This window comes from Erythrolamprus reginae, chromosome 1 (assembly GCF_031021105.1).
Source record: "Erythrolamprus reginae isolate rEryReg1 chromosome 1, rEryReg1.hap1, whole genome shotgun sequence".
In the NCBI taxonomy this organism is placed as follows: Eukaryota; Metazoa; Chordata; class Lepidosauria; order Squamata; family Dipsadidae; genus Erythrolamprus; species Erythrolamprus reginae.
Window position 1 is genome coordinate 185,818,520 of NC_091950.1, and position 19,836 is coordinate 185,838,355.

At 43.2% G+C, this 19,836-nt stretch overlaps 1 protein-coding gene across 4 annotated transcripts in view; it reads right to left on the reverse strand.

Annotated features, from left to right (window-relative positions):
• Nucleotides 1–19,836, reverse strand: part of GRB14 (growth factor receptor bound protein 14) — a 78,159-nt gene that overhangs the window by 9,118 nt on the left and 49,205 nt on the right. For 3 of the 4 annotated variants that reach the window (XM_070731655.1, XM_070731658.1, XM_070731657.1), the window contains exons 4-9: nucleotides 18,040–18,161; nucleotides 15,160–15,234; nucleotides 12,208–12,345; nucleotides 9,779–9,889; nucleotides 9,461–9,556; nucleotides 106–183 (exon numbers count right to left, since the gene is read on the reverse strand). In XM_070731655.1, the coding sequence (XP_070587756.1) occupies nucleotides 106–183; nucleotides 9,461–9,556; nucleotides 9,779–9,889; nucleotides 12,208–12,345; nucleotides 15,160–15,234; nucleotides 18,040–18,161 (620 nt within the window). The remainder of the gene's footprint in view (nucleotides 1–105; nucleotides 184–9,460; nucleotides 9,557–9,778; nucleotides 9,890–12,207; nucleotides 12,346–15,159; nucleotides 15,235–18,039; nucleotides 18,162–19,836) is intronic. The other variant, XM_070731656.1, reaches the window with a different exon arrangement.

A 19,836-nucleotide genomic window follows, 5' to 3' on the forward strand; every position in this document is an offset into this window, starting at 1 on the left:
CTTCCATTATCTCTAAAAACAGTTGACTTAGGAGGCCGTATAATGCAACAATCAGGAGGTTGTATTTATATTTCAGTTTAAGTAGTTGTTATCAAATATACCTACCATGGGTGTGCTAAGAAAACTTCCCCCACTTCTACCTTGATAGGGCTGTGTGTAATTCTTGTACAACTGCATTCCATACTGTATAAACAAGGAATAAGAACTATTACAATTTTATGTATACAATTCAACTGCTTGAGAGTATTCTACAATTAAAATAAAAACACAGACCTAACATGCACTTGCAATAGCACGTAGACCTATGTATTACTTTATAGTGCTTTTACAACTCTCTCTAAGCGGTTTACAGGGTCAGCATATTGCTCCCAACAATCTGGGTTTCATTTTACCAACCTCAGAAAGATGGAAGGCTGAGTCAACCTTGAACCAGTCAGGATCGAACTCTTGGCAGGGAGCAGTGTCAGTCTGCAGTACTGAATTCTAACCACTGTGCCACCACAATTCCTGCAGCCTATTTATTTGAGGGACCATCTGTCTCTGATTATATCTACCCATCCCTCTAGGCCCCAAAACAGAGGCATGCTCTGGGTTCCATGTATTGTTGTTGTTGTTGTTGTTGTTGTTGTTGTTGTTGTTGTTATTATTATTATTATTATTATTATTATTATTATTATTATTATATTTGTATGCCGCCCCTCTCCTTAGAGACTACCGTAGAGATTAGAGACTACCATCTGGAGGAGCCCAGATAGAGCTCTTTTTCTGTCATGACAGCCACCCCTTGGAATATTATCCATACCAGAGATTAGATTGGACCTAATCCTGCTGGCTTTTGGTAAGGTCTTACACACAAGGTTGCCTCATTTAGTTTGGCAACTTGGGGTATGTGGCAGAGCCTGTGCAATGGTTATATTGAGGATGTTGGTTATTCTTTAAAAATATGGTTTTTTGCTGCTGATTATGTGTGCAATTCTAAATGTTATGCTGCTTTTAATTGTTATTAGTTGCTCAGGGGCAAGAATTCAAGAGGGGCTACTATATAATTTGAGATAGGCAGAGGAGATAGACACAAGTAAATTCTACCACTAGGCTGTATGATTGAATGGTTACAGACCAACATCTCTAAAAGACCCAGAATTGGAGAATGTTGACTTAGAAAAGCAATCCTCGATCCACAGCTCACATTAGAGAAACATCTTTCAGCTGTGGCGAGGGGGACGTTTGCCCAGGTTCGCCTGGTGCACCAGTTGCGACCCTACTTGGACCGGGAGTCACTGCTCACGGTCACTCATGCCCTCATCACCTCGAGGCTTGACTACTGTAACGCTCTCTACATGGGGCTACCTTTGAAAAATGTTCGGAAACTTCAGATCGTGCAGAATGCAGCTGCGAGAGCAATCATGGGCTTTCCCAAATATGCCCATGTTACACCAACACTCCGCAATCTGCATTGGTTGCCGATCAGTTTCCGGTCACAATTCAAAGTGTTGGTTATGACCTATAAAGCCCTTCATGGCACCGGACCAGATTACCTCAGGGACCGCCTTCTGCTGCACGAATCCCAGCGACCAGTTAGGTCCCACAGAGTGGATCTTCTCCGGGTCCCGTCAACTAAGCAATGTCGCCTGGCGGGACCCAGGGGAAGAGCCTTCTCTGTGGCGGCCCCGGCCCTCTGGAACCAACTCCCCCCAGAGATTAGAACTGCCCCCACCCTCCTTGCCTTTCGTAAACAACTTAAAACCCACCTCTGCCGCCAGGCATGGGGGAATTGAGATCCTCTTTCCCCCTAGACCTTTACAATTCTATGCATGGTATGTATGTATGTATGTATGTTTGGTTTTTATATTAATTGATTTTTAATCATCAATACCAAATTACTATTGTACACTGTTTTATTGTCGCTGTTAGCCGCCCCGAGTCTCTGAAGAGGGGCGGCATACAAATCCAATAAATAAATAAATAAATAAATCCTATCACTTAATATCATGCTTCCCTAAAAATAAGACCTCCCTGGATAATAAGTCCTAGGGTGTCAGAGCTGGAAATCAGGTAAGATGACAAGAAGAGCCCCGTCTTTCTCCATACACCCCAAAATAATACTGGAGTTCAAAAAAAATATAAGACAGGGTCTTATTTTCGGGGAAACATGGCATGATCAGTCACAATGGTGAGCCAAATTATTATTCCATCTCTTTTAAACGTGGGCTGAGTGATGTTCTGCTACATACTAAAAACAATAGGAATGCCTGTGTTACAGATTTTTTTTTCAGGGGTTCTAAAAAGGATAAAATAACAAGTTTCCATGTTTTTTTAAAATAACTGAACAGATCTCTATCTCAAAAGCTATGATGAGCAGGAGGAGGAAAAGGAGAATGTCTGCCTAGATTTATTCTTATCCTTTGACAAGTAGATTATAGGGAAAGAGACAGGGCCACCTGGTGACCCTGAAAACTTCAGTGTACCTGAAAGAACATCCCTAAGGAAACCTACAGCTTGCCAATAACAATAGTAATACTAAAATCCTGTAATACAGTGGAGCAGTTTTTTATTGATCCCAACACTAACAACAAAAGAGCAACAAGCATTTGTGTTTATAAGGTAGTAGCAAAGTGAAATTAGGCTCTCTTTTTGTTTCTAGGTCCCACCCAGAAAAACCCTAGAAAAACCCAACTCTATTTGCAGTTTTAAACATCTTTCATATCCTGAACTGGATTTGGACAAATGCGTAAGTGGTGATTAAATAGTGGCATAACAAAAGCAGTTACTTAAATACTCCTTTTATGCACAATGTAGTTTTGTGCTATTAGGCGACTGGCTTGAGAAAAATATGAACAAAAGGCATTTTTAAAACAACCAATCTTATTTTGTAGAAAGAGCTCTTGGGAAGCTAGCTGAAGATGTATTTGCTAAGATCCCAGGAAATGTGATCGGATCATTGTGCTCGGGACAAGAATAACAATTACAGAAATCATTATTTTGAGTTAGCAAAATTATATACAGTGATCCCCCGGTTATTGCGTCCCCGACCATTGCGAATGGGCTACATCGCGATTTTTCAACCCGGAAGTAAAAACACCATCTGCGCATGTGCGCCCTTTTTTCCTATGGCCACACATGCGTAGATGGTGTTCCCCGCCGGGCAGATCAGCTGCTGGGCGGCTTCCCTGGGTCTTTCCCCTCTTGCTGGCGGGAGGGCGAGAAGCCCCCCCCAGCACCCGCTCGCCCTCCGTTCGCCCGCCCTTCGCCCGGCCACCCGCCATTTGCTCGCTGCTCGCCCGGCCACCCGGGTTCGTTTGGCTTCAGGACTCAGTTGGGAAGCGGCACGGGTGTTTTAAAAGGTCTCCGCCGGCATGGGGGGCTTCTTAGCACCCCCCCAAACCCGGGTTGGGGGTTCGGGGGGGGTAGGAAGCCCCCCATGCCGGCGGAGACCTTTTAAAACACCCGTGCCGCTTCCCAGCTGAGTCCTCAAGCCAAGCGCAGAAGTTAGCCTTGAATCCCTTTGAATCCCGCCGCTTCTGCTGGATACGGGCGATGGGGGGGCGAGCTGCCACACCCCTGGCTTCCGCACCGCTCGTCCCACCCACCGCCCGTATCCAGCAGAAGCTGCTGGATTCAAAGTGCTGGGGTGGGGGGCTGTCGGGACACACACACCCCACCCCAGCACTTTGAATCCCGCCGCTTCTGTTGGATACGGGCGATGGGGGGGCGAGCTGCCACAGCCCCTGGCTTCCTCACCGCTCGTCCCACCCACCGCCCGTATCCAGCAGAAGCTGCTGGATTCAAAGTGATTCAGGGAACAGAATGGAGCCTTCCGCGGCGGGGCTGGTAGGAGGGGAGCCGAGGGGATAACCGAGCCCAGCCCCGTGGCATTCGCCTTCCTCCCGCCTGCAGCCGAGTGATCGTGGGCTCCTTCGCAACCTCAGAGAGCTTCCTGGTTTTCGTGAGCTTTCATGCCCAGGAAGCTCTCTGAGGTTGCGAAGGAGCCCAGGATCACTCGGCTGCGGGTGGCAGGAAAGCGAATGTCACGGGGCTGGGCTCGGCTCCCCCAGCCCCGCCGCGGAACGCTCCATTCTGTTCCCTGCCGGCCCGATTGAGCGGCCGGCGGTCTCCATTCAGGGAACAGAATGGAGCCTTCCGCGGCGGGGCTGGGGGAGCCGAGCCCAGCCCCGTGGCATTCGCCTTCCTCCCGCCTGCAGCCGAGTGATCGTGGGCTCCTTCGTAACCTCAGAGAGCTTCCTGGTTTTCGTGAGCTTTCATGCCCAGGAAGCTCTCCGAGGTTGCGAAGGAGCCCAGGATCACTCGGCTGCGGGTGGCAGGAAAGCGAATGTCACGGGGCTGGGCTCGGCTCCCCCAGCCCCGCCGCGGAACGCTCCATTCTGTTCCCTGCCGGCCCGATTGAGCGGCCGGCGGTCTCCATTCAGGGAACAGAATGGAGCCTTCCGCGGCGGGGCTGGGGGAGCCGAGCCCAGCCCCGTGACATTCACTTTCCTGCCACCTGCAGCCGAGTGATCGTGGGCTCCTTCGCAACCTCAGAGAGCTTCCTGGTTTTCGTGAGCTTTCATGCCCAGGAAGCTCTCCGAGGTTGCGAAGGAGCCCAGGATCACTCGGCTGCGGGTGGCAGGAAAGCGAATGTCACGGGGCTGGGCTCGGCTCCCCCAGCCCCGCCGCGGAACGCTCCATTCTGTTCCCTGCCGGCCCGATTGAGCGGCCGGCGGTCTCCATTCAGGGAACAGAATGGAGCGTTCCGCGGCGGGGCTGGGGGAGCCGAGCCCAGCCCCGTGACATTCGCTTTCCTGCCACCCGCAGCCGAGTGATCGTGGGCTCCTTCGCAACCTCAGAGAGCTTCCTGGTTTTCGTGAGCTTTCATGCCCAGGAAGCTCTCCGAGGTTGCGAAGGAGCCCAGGATCACTCGGCTGCGGGTGGCAGGAAAGCGAATGTCACGGGGCTGGGCTCGGCTCCCCCAGCCCCGCCGCGGAACGCTCCATTCTGTTCCCTGCCGGCCCGATTGAGCGGCCGGCGGTCTCCATTCAGGGAACAGAATGGAGCCTTCCGCGGCGGGGCTGGTAGGAGGGGAGCCGAGGACGGAACCGAGCCCAGCCCCGTGGCATTCGCCTTCCTCCCGCCTGCAGCCGAGTGATCGTGGGCTCCTTCGCAACCTCAGAGAGCTTCCTGGTTTTCGTGAGCTTTCATGCCCAGGAAGCTCTCCGAGGTTGCGAAGGAGCCCAGGATCACTCGGCTGCGGGAAAGCGAATGTCACGGGGCGAATTCGCTTCAGGACTCATCTCGAAAGCCCGCTAGCGAGGAGCCGAAGATTGGGGGCGGCGCGGCTGTTTTAAAACGTCGCCGCCGGCATGGGGGGCTTGCCAGCACCCCCCGGACCCCCAACCCGGGTTTGGGGGGCTGCTAGGAAGCCCCCCATGCCGGCGGCGACGTTTTAAAACAGCCGCGCCGCCCCCAATCTTCAGCTCCTCGCTAGCGCTGCGGAAGTTAAAAACACCATCTGCACATGCGCAGATGGTGTGTTTACTTCCGCAGCGCTACTTCGCGAAAACCCGCTCGTTGCGGGGGGTCCTGGAACGGAACCCTCGCAACGAGCGGGGGATCACTGTATTACTTGATGGAGATAGCCTTAGAATCACTTATTTTAAAAGAAATTTAAATATTTCTTGAAGATTACTCTGTGAGGTATGCCAAATCACAACAAACTCTTCGAATGCATTAAGTTATTATATCCCAATTAAAATACTACATCCCTTTTACAGTGCTTTATGGCTTAGTGTGACAAGTGAACCCAAACAACTGTGATTTATTCAACAAGTTCTAGATAAACAAACCACGAGTTACTATAATATATAAAAATGTTTTATATATTATAGTATCATATATCATGTAGGCCAATACATGAGCTACAAGAATAATCAGTAAACAGATTATTCACAGGAAAAATCTTTCCTATCTAATTTTATTTTTTGAAGCTATCTACAACTCCTGAAATGTTGTCCCAGGAAAACCCTTCAAATTATGCATAATATGATTCGGAGTGTGTTTTGCAATCACCAGTGATGGGTTGCTACCAGTGCAGTAGGCAACTGCACACCGTAGCGGCTGCCAGATTACACAATTTGCGTGTGACTGCTCCAGTGCCAGTCCTTCAAGGGACACCATATTTTTTCTTTAATTATGGGTATTTTTTGCTTCCTGCGCAGCAAAATCTTGTGAGGGGACGTGTGCGCGCCCGAGATTTTGGCAATTATTTGCTTCCGCGCATGCACGCAACCAAAAAGTCACCAAAATCGCACTTGTACACGCATCGCAGGGGACGTATGCGGAAGTAGCAGGCAAGAGCAATCCACCCTGGCAATCACTTACATTCTTCTATAAATTGAGGAATAAAATATGATTCAAGCCAATGGTCTAATACCAGGGTAGGCAAAGTTGGCTCTTCTATGACATATGGACTTCAACTCCCAGAATTCCTGAGGCAATCATGCTAGATCAGGAATTCTGGGAATTGAAGTCCATATGTCATAAAAGAGCCAACTTTGACTACCCCTGGCCTAATATAATATATAAACCAAACCTTTATGGCAGCCTAATCAATACAATTTTTTCAACAAATCATTCAGCCCAACAAACTGAATCTGACCTCCCTCCTGAAATATTATTGTAACTAAATTGTGTCCAATTTTACTTTTCCTAAATGGAAAAAATGGAAAAAATACTTTTTTCCAAAGTAACCATTTTCTTTATTCTAACAGAAATTGTAATAGTTTATCAATGTTTAAAAAAATGAATGGATAAGAAGAAAATATACATTTATTAACAAAGAAATCCCACTAGTCTAAGGCAGAAATACAGTATGTAAACTGGATTAACATATTGCCTTAAACCCATGGTTTAATCAAGTTAAGTGATTAGACCATAATTGATTGTCTTCAGAAAGTATATTAAGTATCAAAAAAACCCTACAATATGGTTTAGTATTTTGCATGAATCAACATTTAGTATAATAATTACCAAATGAGTGACAGTTTTGTGGTAAGATTTTTGGGTTAGTTCAATTGTAAGTAATGAACCTTACCACATTCCAGTAAAAAATATATGTTTTATAGACTATTTAACTTCACTGGCATCTGCTGAAATTTCTATTATTTTCTAATCTATGCTGCATATTTTATATTTTTTTTAAAAAAAAATACATTTAAACTGCCTCAAGCAATATAGTCCTCTTAATTGAATTTTAACGTTCACTTTTATTTATTTATTAAATTAAATTTATATGTCGCCCAACTCCCAAGGGACTCCAGGCAGCTTAGCAACAGAATAAAATATTAAAAACATCTTAAGCATTCCATGGCCGGATCTCACCGGCCCCAGGCCTGCCGGAAAAGCCAGGTCTTAACTACTTTTCGAAAGGCCAATAGGGTGGGGGCAGTCTTGACTTCTGGAGGTAACTGGTTCCAGAGATCCAGGGCAGCCACAGAGAAGGCCCTCCCTGTGGGCCCACCAGCCAACACTCTTTAGCTGACGGGACCTGGAGGAGACTAAGTCTGTGGGATCTCACCGGTCGCTGGGAGTTGTGTGGCAGAAAGTGGTCTCGAAGATAACCTGGCCCTAAGCCATGTAGGACTTTAAAGGTAATGACCAACACCTTGAATTGTGCCCAGAGACCAATAGGAAGCCAGTGTAGCTCATGGAGGATTGGTGTAATATGTGTGTACCTAGGAGCACCCACAACAGCTCACACAGCTGCATTCTAGCCAGTTGTAGTCTCCAAGCAGTCTTTGAGGGTAGCCCCATGTAGACAGCATTCCAATAATCCAATTGTGAGTTGACAAGGGCACCTCTCGATCCAGGTAGGGTCGCAGTTGGTGCACCAGACAAACTTGTGCAAAGGTCCCTCTAGCAACAACTGTCAAATGTTGATCTAGTTTTAGCTGTGAGTCTAGAAGGACCCCCAAATTTCAACCCCGTTCTGAGGGGGATAATTTCCCCCCCAACAAGAGCCAAGAATGGACAGTTGACATAGTCTTTAGGAAACAATATCCATAGCCACTCAGTCTCATCTGAGTTAAGTCTGAGCCTGTTGACCCTAATCCAGATCCTCACAGCCTCAAGGCACCAGCATGTCACATCAACTGCTTCAGTGAATTGATGCAGGGTGCAGATATATATTGGATGGAATGGTCCCAGGTGGAAAGTTTCCTATCACTACCCAGTTAAAAGATGTAACACAGCTCTGCTGCCTTCTGATCCTTAGAACACCAACTGTGACAGAACAAAGTAAAAGGAATGGGGGGGGGGGGATGTTGATAAAGTACGGGATTGCTATAAATGGAGCATCGTCCTTAAGGAACAAATATTCTTGAACTAGTTCTTTGGAATAACAGTAACAAGCACTTCTTTGATAATCCAAAACTGGTGACAGTGCTTTTTTTATTTTCAGCCTATTCTTTGACCATGGCAAAGGCACATTTTAAGTAACTCACTTCTCCCATAGCTTCCTTCCACTTCTTCAGAAGGAATGTCTCTTCCAAACATTACTGCATTATCCATGCAGCCTAGTCATCCTCCTGAGATTGAGTGGGTGGTGCTTTTTGCAATATTTTGTCAGTGGTGGTTCTCTCTCATAGGATGCCCTCCCTGGGAAGCACGCCTGACACCCATTTTAGTGACTACTCTAAGCTAAGAGCTTCCTGTTTTCCCATCATTTTTTGTGAGCTTTGACTTCATTTCTATAAGGGGTTTGTTGTCAGTCTGAAACCATTGTCGACTTGGACCTGCCACACTTTATGCTTTAGAATGTATTATTGCTGTGGGAACTTGTGTGTGTGTGTGTGTTGTTGCATGAGAGATGTAGAGATGTAGCCATGGCTGCCCCGAGTCTTCGGAAAGGGGCGGCATACAAATCGAATAAATAATAATTATAACAAATCCCTTCTAGATTCTCAAGGTCATCCTTTGTTCAGTACCTGCCTGGAAGTTGATGGGAGTAACGGACATATTGGCAGAAGATGACTGGGCAATGTAATGAACTTGTGGGTGTGGGAGCAAGGGAATGAACTTTAAGCTGGGTGCAGAAACCCTTGTAGCTTTAAATTCAGGTTTCTCACAGATGTACCAACATGGCTTTGTTAATAAATTGGAACTTCAGGAACGTTGTGCTTCGGACTCTGATTTAATTTCCGATGCTATTTGGAACCCTGACATTTGTGTAGTTTTATCTTACATCCTTGTGGTGCACCGTTCTAATTCTAATCGGTTTTTATGTTTTAAGCAAACATTATTTACTGAAATAATTGCGCAGATGAGAAATATACACATGCAACACTGAGCTTCCAAAGGCTAAAAATACCACTTTTACCCAGAGGCTAAAGAGAAGAGTGAAATGTATTGTGTACGGTAACTATAGAAACAATTGGTGAAGACAATGCACAGAAGAAGAGAAGACATTTACCTTCAGCAACCGAATTGCTGTCATCCAACAGGTCCTACTTTGCTCACTGTCTGCATAAAGGTATTTCAGGTCTCTGGTTCCTCCTGCTTTATAAGGCTAGAAGGCCACAGCATATTGTTTAGCATTAATGCATATCTTGAAGACTATACCTGTTGAAATAAAAGCCACTAATTCTCCTATTTCACAAACAAAATCTCTTCTTTTCTTAGTTTTTTTCCCTAGCATGAAAAAAGTGGCTTAGCAAGTGATAGTGGGGGGAAGAAACCCCACTAATTCGCTGAAAGATGTTTAGCTCTTATTAAAATACTAAATTCTTACCTTGAAGCAGAACCCAAAAGTGACTGGCACGCCAGACATCTTTTTGCCTCTCAGAGACATATATATGTCACTACTGCTGAATTCACTAAAAAGCTGGAGGTGTCGTGGTTCCTGAAACGAAAAACGTAAAAATATTACATCCATTTTTAAATTATTGCTGTCAGGTATGGGTGTGTGGTTGAGAGAGGGAGAAGGAGAGAAAAAACCTACAGTGGAAGACAATGAATTTTCAAAGAATTTGAATTTTTTCCAAGTTGTATATAGCACCTTATGACGACTCAAGATCTTTTAGATTAGGGAAATCTCCATCAACATTACTAAAATAGCATTATACCCTGAAGAAGAAAAATAAATATTTTTAAAGGAAATGACCTTGAAGTACTGAACACGATAGCTGTGTTTAGAGTAGGGGATGTCGAACTGGATTTCTTCGAGGGCCGGATTAGCACTGTGGTTCCCCTCTGCAGGCGTGTATGTGGGGGAGATGGGACAGATGTCTTCTGCAGCACCTTGTTGGCCAAAAACGGGCTGCACAGGGTGCATATATGGCCTGGTTTGGTTGTACCACGGCCCAGTACTTTGATATTTCCAGGCCAGCCCAGTGGGCTGGATTTAAGTCTCCTGCAGCCGAATCCTTACGTAGGCTTTGAGTTTGAAAACCCTGCTTTAGAGACTCCGCTAAAACCAGAATGTGGCTTATTTTAATTTGTTGCACAGGATGAAGTATCGCTAGCCACTGTAGTTTATTCAACTGATTATTCTAAACTTAAACTATGGTCCAATATGGAGTGTCACCCTCCTCTGATATTCCACCATTGGTTCCACCCAGAAGCAATTGTGGATCTCAAATTCAAGAACGAATCAAAATGTAGATTGAACAAAACTGTTGGAAACAACCAATAAAACCATCATTGCCAGAAATTCAAGGGCAACTAGATGCCACTGTTTATGGTAATGCACAGACACAGCAAGTTTTTACCAAAGGCAAGGCTGTGACGCACAATTATGCACCAACTGCAGGAGCATCCAGTCCTCAGTGAGGGCCAAAAAACCTAGATGACAGATCAGTCCAAGTAACAAAAGCCAGGTCCCTTTGTCCATGCAGCAGAGTTGTTTTCTGTACAAAGGGGTAGGGTTCTGATCATACAGTCAGGCCTGCCATTGTAACTTTTTGGCCCAGACCCTGAGGATAGCTCTGTGGATATTTTTTACCAGGTCATGATGTCTTCCCTGGGTTTCAATCACAAAGGAAGGAAAACTACTGTATTGTTCGGATTATAAGATGTATCTCCCTCCCCCACCCCCCAAAAAAAGAGATTGAAAATTTGGGTGTGTCTTATACTCTGAATGTAGCTTCTTCCCACTTGCAGGCTTGTTTTCATTGCTAGTCCCTTTGAGTAGCAATATTGAATATTGGCTGTATTCGGTGTATAAGATGCACTGACATTTCCACCCTCTCTTATACTCCAAAAATATAGTAATCATAATGCAACTTTTTTTAAAAAAGAAATTTATGTTTTAAGAGCAACATCATGAATCCTTTAAAGTTAATTATACATTTTTTCAAATCATAATTCATTGCAAGTCTATATCACGGCAGTGTTTCTCAACCTTGGCCGCTGGAAGATGTGTGGACTTCAACTCTCAGAATTCCCCAGCCAGCAGAGCTGGCTGGGGAATTCTGGGAATTGAAGTCCACACATCTTTCAGCAGCCAAGGTTGAGAAACACTGTCATAAGGACTGGATTATCTACTTTTTCACCTTTCTTTCTCCATAACAGAGATTCCCGGCCTGGGGTGCCTAAACCTCCATGGGATACCAAATGACATTTTAGAGGGTGCTGCAAAGAGTGGCTTGTGTCAGTTAGGCATGAGTCACAAGTCACAATTACTTTTATAGAGAGTGTGAATATTGATCCAACATTTGTGATGCATAGAAAATGTTGGGAACTACTGTGTCAATTCTGAAGTGAATTTGGCTGAATCCATCTTGTGCTACCTGATGGGGGGAGGGAGAAGTAGATAGCTCAGTTACAGTCAAAACAAAAGTTTTCCTGTGGGAACCAAGGTCATAGTAACAGAGGTGCCTATTGAAGGAAGAGAAAAGCCTGCCATCCATCTTCATTGGACAATGTGACTGGTAACACTTAGGAGGGGAGATTTTAACTCTTTTAATTAGGTGAAAACTGCGGGAACTGTTAGAGTTGGATTTCACCGGCTGTGCCGATATGATGAATGCAATAAATATGTTCTTCGAGGAATCTCCCTGAGTTCTGCCTTCCATGGATGCATTGCACAACAAGAAAAAAAGTGAGAGGATTTTTTTTTCTAAATCTCCAGAGACATAAAATGACAAAAGAAATCTAATACATAAAAATAAAATGTATACCAATTTCTAACACTTCTTCCTTTCAATTTGCGAAACTTACCTTTGATGTTCCCTTAGTGGAAAAATACAGACCAGATCTTCGCAACAAAAAGTACATTTTTTTCCAGGCTTTCTTCCCTTGCTCTTTAAAATGCAAATAACCATGAATTTCAGGATATGCAGTGGAACTTAAAAACATCTGGGGGGAAAAAGAGAGAGAGATAGAACAGCAAGAGAAAGTGAGAAACACCACTCTTTAAATTCCATTGGAATGATCTCTTATTTTGCAGTTTTTTTGTAGTCAATGAAGTATTCTAGCATGGCTTTGGCATTTGCTCAGGACATTGAACAATGAGCTTCTGCAGATTATATATATATTGTTGAAAGATCTACAACTTTCTTAAAATGCTAAGTGCTGTAAATGCTAAGTGTGTTTGAGATAACTCCATAGTGATTTCACCTTATTCTACAACCATTGATGCTCTGGGTTGCTATTTCCGTTTTTCAAAATAGCGATTAGTAAGACCCAGATCCACCAACTTTTCCTGTTGCTGCACAAAGTCCCTCTATCTCAGAGGTCTTCAAACTTGGCAACTTTAAAACTTGTGGACGTCAACTCTCAGAATTTGCTATGGCTATGCTGGCTGGAGAATTCTGGGAGTTGACGTCCACAAGTCTTAAAGTTGCCAAGTTTGGGGACCCCTGCTCTATCTTCATGAAAGTGCCTATAATTAGCATAAGATTTTTCACAGCTGGGACTGGAATTCTGCTCAGTTGTCTCCTCCAATATTATTCACAATTTCAACCAACCAGCTATAATTTCTTCAATACCTTTTTGCAGATGGCATGGCTATTATTACATATAACATTATCTGATAGAACAGTTAGGTGAGAAGGCCATTCTTTTTCTCCAGGCTCACTTTTTCTTTGCTACACAAATGTATGGGGCTACACACATGCACACAGAATACACACAGCGACTTCATTAAAAGAAAGAGATGCTTATAAACCTAACTGACACCTTAAGAATAAATAAATCTTAAGCCAGATGGTATCCACCTGAGGGATTCCAAGAACTACACGAAATTGCTGACCTGATAAAAATACACAATCTGTATAAGATCACCATCTATTCCCAAGGACTGGAAAATTATCAGTAAGACTCCAATTTCTACAAGAGAAACTGAGAGGAGATGCTGGCAATTATAGGACAATTAGCTGACAATTAATTTGTCTCAGATCCATAATATCAAACATAGAAAAAAATTAGAACCAACATGGCATCATCATGGATTGATCTAAGTCAGTGCTTCTAAAATAATGGGGTGAAACCACCGGGAGGGGGCAGGGAGTGATGCCAGGGGGGAGTGTGACTCCAGGGATCATGGGTTTTTTTGCCACAGGGAGTGGGGGTTTTGCACTGAACAATAGCACACTGCACACAGTTATCCAAAGTGCAGATAACAAACCTGTAAGAGACACCATGGAAAAATATTTAACAGGGATGAAAAGAAAGAAGGAGAGAGACGGAGATAATGAAACAAACGTAAGTCTCCCGAAAGCTAAGATGAGGAAATATGATGAAGCATATATAGCGCTTGGCTTCACTGTGACTTCGGTGGGAGACAAGGAAAGACCAGTATGTTTACTGTGTCTTAAAATGTTGGCAGCAGACAGCATGAATCCAAATAAATTAAGGCATTACTTAAACACATTACATCCGAATCACTCTGATAAGCTGCTTGAGTTTTTTCAGCAAAAATGTGCCGAATATTGCAAACAATTGTCCCGGTGGAGGGGGGCGGGCAAAATGTTTACTTTTACCTAGGGGGACATAATAGAAAATAATTGAGAAGCAGTGGTTTAAGTTAAATTTCTAAACTGTCTAATGGTATAAAAAAGCATGTAGACAGAGATGACTGGACAAGTCATCTGGAATACTCAATTAACTTTTGCCAAAAGCCCCTGAGCAGTTTCAGCAGAGTGGTGATCTTAAAGAGAAGCAGTCGGCTAGAGCAGTGATTTTCAACCTTTTTTGAGCCGTGGCACATTTTTTACATTTACAAAATCCTGGGGCACACCACCAACCAAAATGACACAAAATGACACCCTAAGACACTCTCATCTGTTTTTCCATCCCTGTCTCCTCCCCACCTTTTTGTGTGTGTGTGTGTGTGTGTGTGTATATATATACACACACTCTTGAACCAATTCCAAAAACAGGCGAGGTCTGGGTTTTTTCTCTTATTCTTTGGGTGCTTTTTATCATACGCTTTAAATCAAGAGTCACTTCTCTCTCTCTTTTGTTTCTCTCTCTTTCCTCTCATTCTCTGTCTTAATCATTTTCTCACTTCTCTTTTTTCCTCCCCTTTTTGCTCATTTCTCTCTCTCTCTCTCCCTTCCTCTCCTTTTCTCTTTCTCTCTCTCTCTTGCTTTCTCTCTCTCTCTCTTGCTTTCTCTCTCTCTCTTTTCTTTCTCTCTTGATTTCTCTCTCTCTTTCTCTCTCTCTTTCTCACTCTCACTCTCTCTCTCAGCAAAAAGTTGCGAGACCGGAACCTGAGCTTCCTTCTTCGTGGCATACCTGACCATGTCTCGCGGCACACTAGTGTGCCATGGCACACTGGTTGAAAAACACTGGGCTAGACAACAGAAATGCACAAATCACTTTTGGTCTCGAGTGATATTCAATATCCAGTCCAATATTCAGAACTGAATCATCAGGAAGCAGTAGTAGAATCTGCTTAAATCTTAGTCTGCTTAAAAATCAATTCGAATGAAGAGGGATCAACCAAGTGATGATGATTTTCCATCCACTATTTTGAGACATGTGGATTAGAGCACCATAAAAGTCAGCCACAAGGGATGCAATCTCAGCTAAGGATGCTTCAGAGGGAAAAATTAAATCGGATCCCCAATTCTTACTGCTTTACACAGAAGTGAGAATGTGCTTAAGAGTGCTTAATGGAATCTGTGGTTTGATCCACGGGTAAATGATTTCATTTCAGTATCTTACCTGCAGTATCTGTGCGTGGTTCGTTGTGCCATTGATCTCATTTGAGAGGGATACGAGATGATCTGGGAAAAAAGTCTGCAAAATAAAAAGTTAACAGAAGGCAGTAAATGTTTCACAAGCTTGAGCTGGACACAGGCTATCTTGTGGGCTTCATCATGACTATCATAATCTAGGTTAGATTATGCAAAAATGCCGGCAAGAAACATCGTACAGTACAGATGGCAAGAAAGTGGTACAGATGGCAAGAAAGCCATACCAGTAAACCAGAAAGTCCAGTTGCCTCTTGAAAAAGCACCTTTGGGACAACCATGACCTTGATGACTGAAAATCTCCATAGACATACAGAAAACTCTTAACACTCAATTGGAATTTAGCAACTTTGCCTTAGAATTATTTATTCGTGAATATGAATTAAAAGAATACCTGACTCCCAGTGAATCAGTGTTAAGATATTCAGAAACTAGGAGAGCCAGTGGTAACAAGGTTAGCCAATGAATAGGCATAGCAACTGTGTCAGCCAATGGGAGCTAAACACTTCTGAGTCTGTGCAGAGACTTGAAACTAGAATTTAAGCTTAAGGCTGGGCATGGCTCAGCCCACTCTGTACTCTCTGTCCATTCTATACTTGTCTGTTCTGCTGAAATGAAACTAACTCTCCTGTTTGTGTGTACTTCAAGAAATAATCTACTTGTGGTATTGTATATATATTACTATGTTTATAAAGAAGTCAATGAATCCAGCTGTATCAGTCATCTGAGTGTGCTTCTGGAAACTGATTTTTCTGCAACAAACTCTGATAATCAGGATATTTGATATTATAATAAGCCGGGATAATAAAATCAAACAATGAGACCTAGTTTTGGGGGAAGGAGTGGTTTCCCCACAAGAAACACTTCAGCAACTATTGTGTCTGAAATCAACGTTCAGCAGAAGAGCACTTTCTTGTAAGCAGAAGGCCCACGTTGATGTTACTTACTAAAAGAAATAACATGGAAATAGATAGTATAAATACATTTATGCTGCCTGTCAGAAATCCATGGCCAAGGAAATTTTCTATGGACTTATTAAGTACAGGTACTCCTAGCGCAGGGGGTAGGCAAAGTTTGCTCTTCTATGATATGCAGACTTCAACTCCCAGAATTCCTGAGCTAGCATGATTGGCTCAGGAATTCTGGGAGTTGAAGTCTACAAGTAATAGAAGAGCCAACTTTGCCTATCCCTGTCCTAGCGTAACAGCCACAATTGAAACCAGCAATCTGTCACTAAACAAATGTGGTAATTATGCAAAACATGTAACTGCAATGGGATTTCTTTCTAGTTGTTAAGTGAATGACCCATGGTCATTAAGTGAGACATTATGCAATCGCAACATGTAATTTTTACAGTTGATTTCTCCACTGGCTCTATTTGTCAGAAGCCAGCTGTGAAGTTCGCAAATGGCAATTGAATGACCACATGACACTGTAGCACTCATTAATGCAAGAACTTATCACAAAGTTACTTTTCAAGGCTGTCATAACTTCAAGTGGTTACTAAAGGGGGCAGTTATTAAATGAGGATTACTTGTAGTACTTCCGAGTCTTCTCCAGATGTGTTCCAGCACAATTGGAAAGTATCATGTGGTGGAAGACTCTTATAATGTACACAGCTCACAGCTTGTAATAATTGAATGGAGTCCAGAAAAAAAAACCATTTGTCACTTTTGTCTCCATATAAAACAATGTGCAGTCAATTGCCTCTCAGCAAGAGATTTTTGACTGCCACCATAACCTTCAAGCTCTGTTCATATATAGGAAGTAGCTGAGGAATTTGGAGCAAGTAAGGTTTTGCAAAGCTCTGTTTTTTTCAGAAGATGGGCACAAGAACAAAGAAAATGACCTCCTCTTACAATGTCAGTTCTTCTACTGGATGGAGCATAAGGAACCCTTGTCACTTTAGGTCAGGGTTGGGGAACAATGGCCTTTTTATGGCTTGAGCCAGGAATTCTGGGAGTTGAAGTCCACAAGTCATTTCCACTGTTCCCTGCCTCTACTTTGGGTAGTCTAGCAGTGATGAATGATTCCTCTCCAGTGGTAAAATTCAAATTTTTTCCCCACCTGATATGACTGGGTGGGTGTGGCCATCTTTAAAAAAAAGCTTTTTAAAGCATTTTTTATTACAGGTTGTCCTGAACCGGTAGTTAAAAATGCTTTTAAATTTTTTTTTTTTAAGTTCTAATGACCATCTGTGACAAGACGCGATTCACAACCAGTAGCAAAAGAATGCTTAATTTTTTTTAAAGATTCTGATGATCACAAGGCACAGTTGATTGTCACAGCTGATCATCAGAACCTTTTTAAAGAAAACTTTTAAAGCATTTTACTACCTAAAATAAAAAAATACTTTAAAAAGTAAAATAAAAGTTCAATTGATTGCGCAGCACAGCTGATTGTCACAGCTGATGATCAGAACCTGTTTTTTTTTACTTTTTAAGGTATTTTTACTACCTATTTGCTGGAACTGGTAATAGAAAATGCTTCAAAAAGTTTTTTTAAAGGTTCTGATGATTATGCAGCATAGCTGATTGTCAGAGCTGATCGTCACAACTTTAAAAAAAACTTTTTAAAAGCATTTTTTACTACTGGTTCAGGCAAACCAGCCTAAAATGGTAGCATTTCATCCCTGCCTCACTCCGCTCTACAACTTTATCTTGCTGTTAAAAACAACTCAGAGCTGAACTGTTAGTCCTTTGAATGAAACAGATAATGGTATATACTCGAAAGATTTTTGTCACTAGACTTCACATAGCTGATGAGTTCCTGTAACTGTAAAGAATTATGCGGAATATTAAATCTGAGGTGCTTGCCTATGTTATAAACATATTATCGAATAAGAACTTACCTCGGGAGTTTTAAAGAACTCGTATTTGGCGTAATTTTTCCGGAAATAAAATTTATTGCCTTCTTCAATTCCCCACTTTGAATGGACTTCAACAATCATTTCATGGTCTTCCACTATTCTTTCTGTGAAGCAAAAGAGAAATGCAAATTCTAGTTCTTTCTCCAAAGGGGCTGGGAGGAAGTGGCTTAGCGGAATCCTTTCAGGTAGGGTTCAAGTCCAGTTGTGCTACTGAGGCAGCATTGACTGTGCATGTGAATGCCTTCAGGATGCATTCATTCTAGCTGTCCTGGATCTCATGGCAGCTTTTGATACTACTGACTATGATATCCTTCTGGACTGATTTAGGGAGTTGGGAGCACTGTTTTCCAGTGACCCTCCTCTTTTGATTGTAGGCCAATTCCAGTCAGTACTAAGGGAAGGGGGAGAGATCAATCTTTAAGCCCCTCCTACATGGAGTACAGTGTTCCCTCGATTTTCGCGGGTTCGAATTTCGCAAATAGCCTATACCACGGTTTTTCAAAAAATATTAATTAAACAATACTTCACGGGTTTTTTTCTATGCTACGGTTTTTCCTGCACGGTCACATCATACGTCATCACCAAACTAACAATTTTTGCAAATAAATAACAAAATAATAATAATTATTGTTAATAAATAATTATGTTTATAAATATCAGGATCACTAAGTGTCTTATTCAATGCTGAGCACCAGTAATAATGGTGAGTAAATGATGGTTAAGGGAATGGGAAAGGGTAATTTAGAGGTTTAAAGTGTTAAGGGAGGCCTTGTGATACTGTTCATAGCCAAAAATGGTGTATTTACTTCCGCATCTCTACTTCGCAGAAATTCGACTTTCGCGGGCGGTCTCGGAACACATCCCCCACGATAATCGAGGGAACACTGTATTCAAGCCTCAGGTGTCTGTCCTGTTTAACATGTACTTGAAACTCCTGGATGATACTTGTAGATCTCTGTCCCAGGCCAGAGAGATGATGCCATTCAGAATGTAGGCTGCAAGATCTATGGAGAGGAATTCATCAACTCTAGCAAGAGAGAGGGGCTCGGAGCTTCTAATTCAGTAGTGGGTTCTCAAACCCTCTACTAACGGTTCGTGCATGCATAGAAGCATCCCAGGTGGGTGGGTGGAGTCTCCCAACACTAGCACTACTGGTTCTTAGAACCAGACCGAACCGGGAGAAACCCATGGCGGTTCTAATTCCTCTGTATCAGGATAATTCCCCATCCATCCTCCTAGATTGGAAATTAAGGCTTGCTCTAGGTCCCCTCCCTTTAATGCAGTTATCTGGTGGAACTATTAGAAAGTGACCCCTTTCTGTAGCTTTTGGAACAGCCTCCCCACTGACAAACAAAAGACTCTTTTCCCAGAATTCCATTACAATCTGGCTTTTCCCAAAGGTGATGGATCAGGACAGAAAGAACCCACCATTTTTAAGGTATGGGATGAGATACTTAGGGTGCTTGGTAGCAAGAGGAAATTTTAAATTTTTCTTATTGTTATTATTAGAGCCGGGGTGGTGCAGCAGGTAGAGTGCTGTACTACAGGCCACTGAAGCTGACTGTAGATCTGTAGGTCAGCGGTTCAAATCTCATCACCGGCTCAAAGTTGATTCAGCCTTCCATCCTTCCGAGGTGGGTAAAATGAGGACCGAGATTATGGGGGCAATAGGCTGGCTCTTTTAAAAAGTGCTATTGCTAACATGTTGTAAGCCTCCCTGAGTCCAAGGAGAAGGGCGGCATAAAAATCGAATAAACATATAAATAAATAAATCGTTAC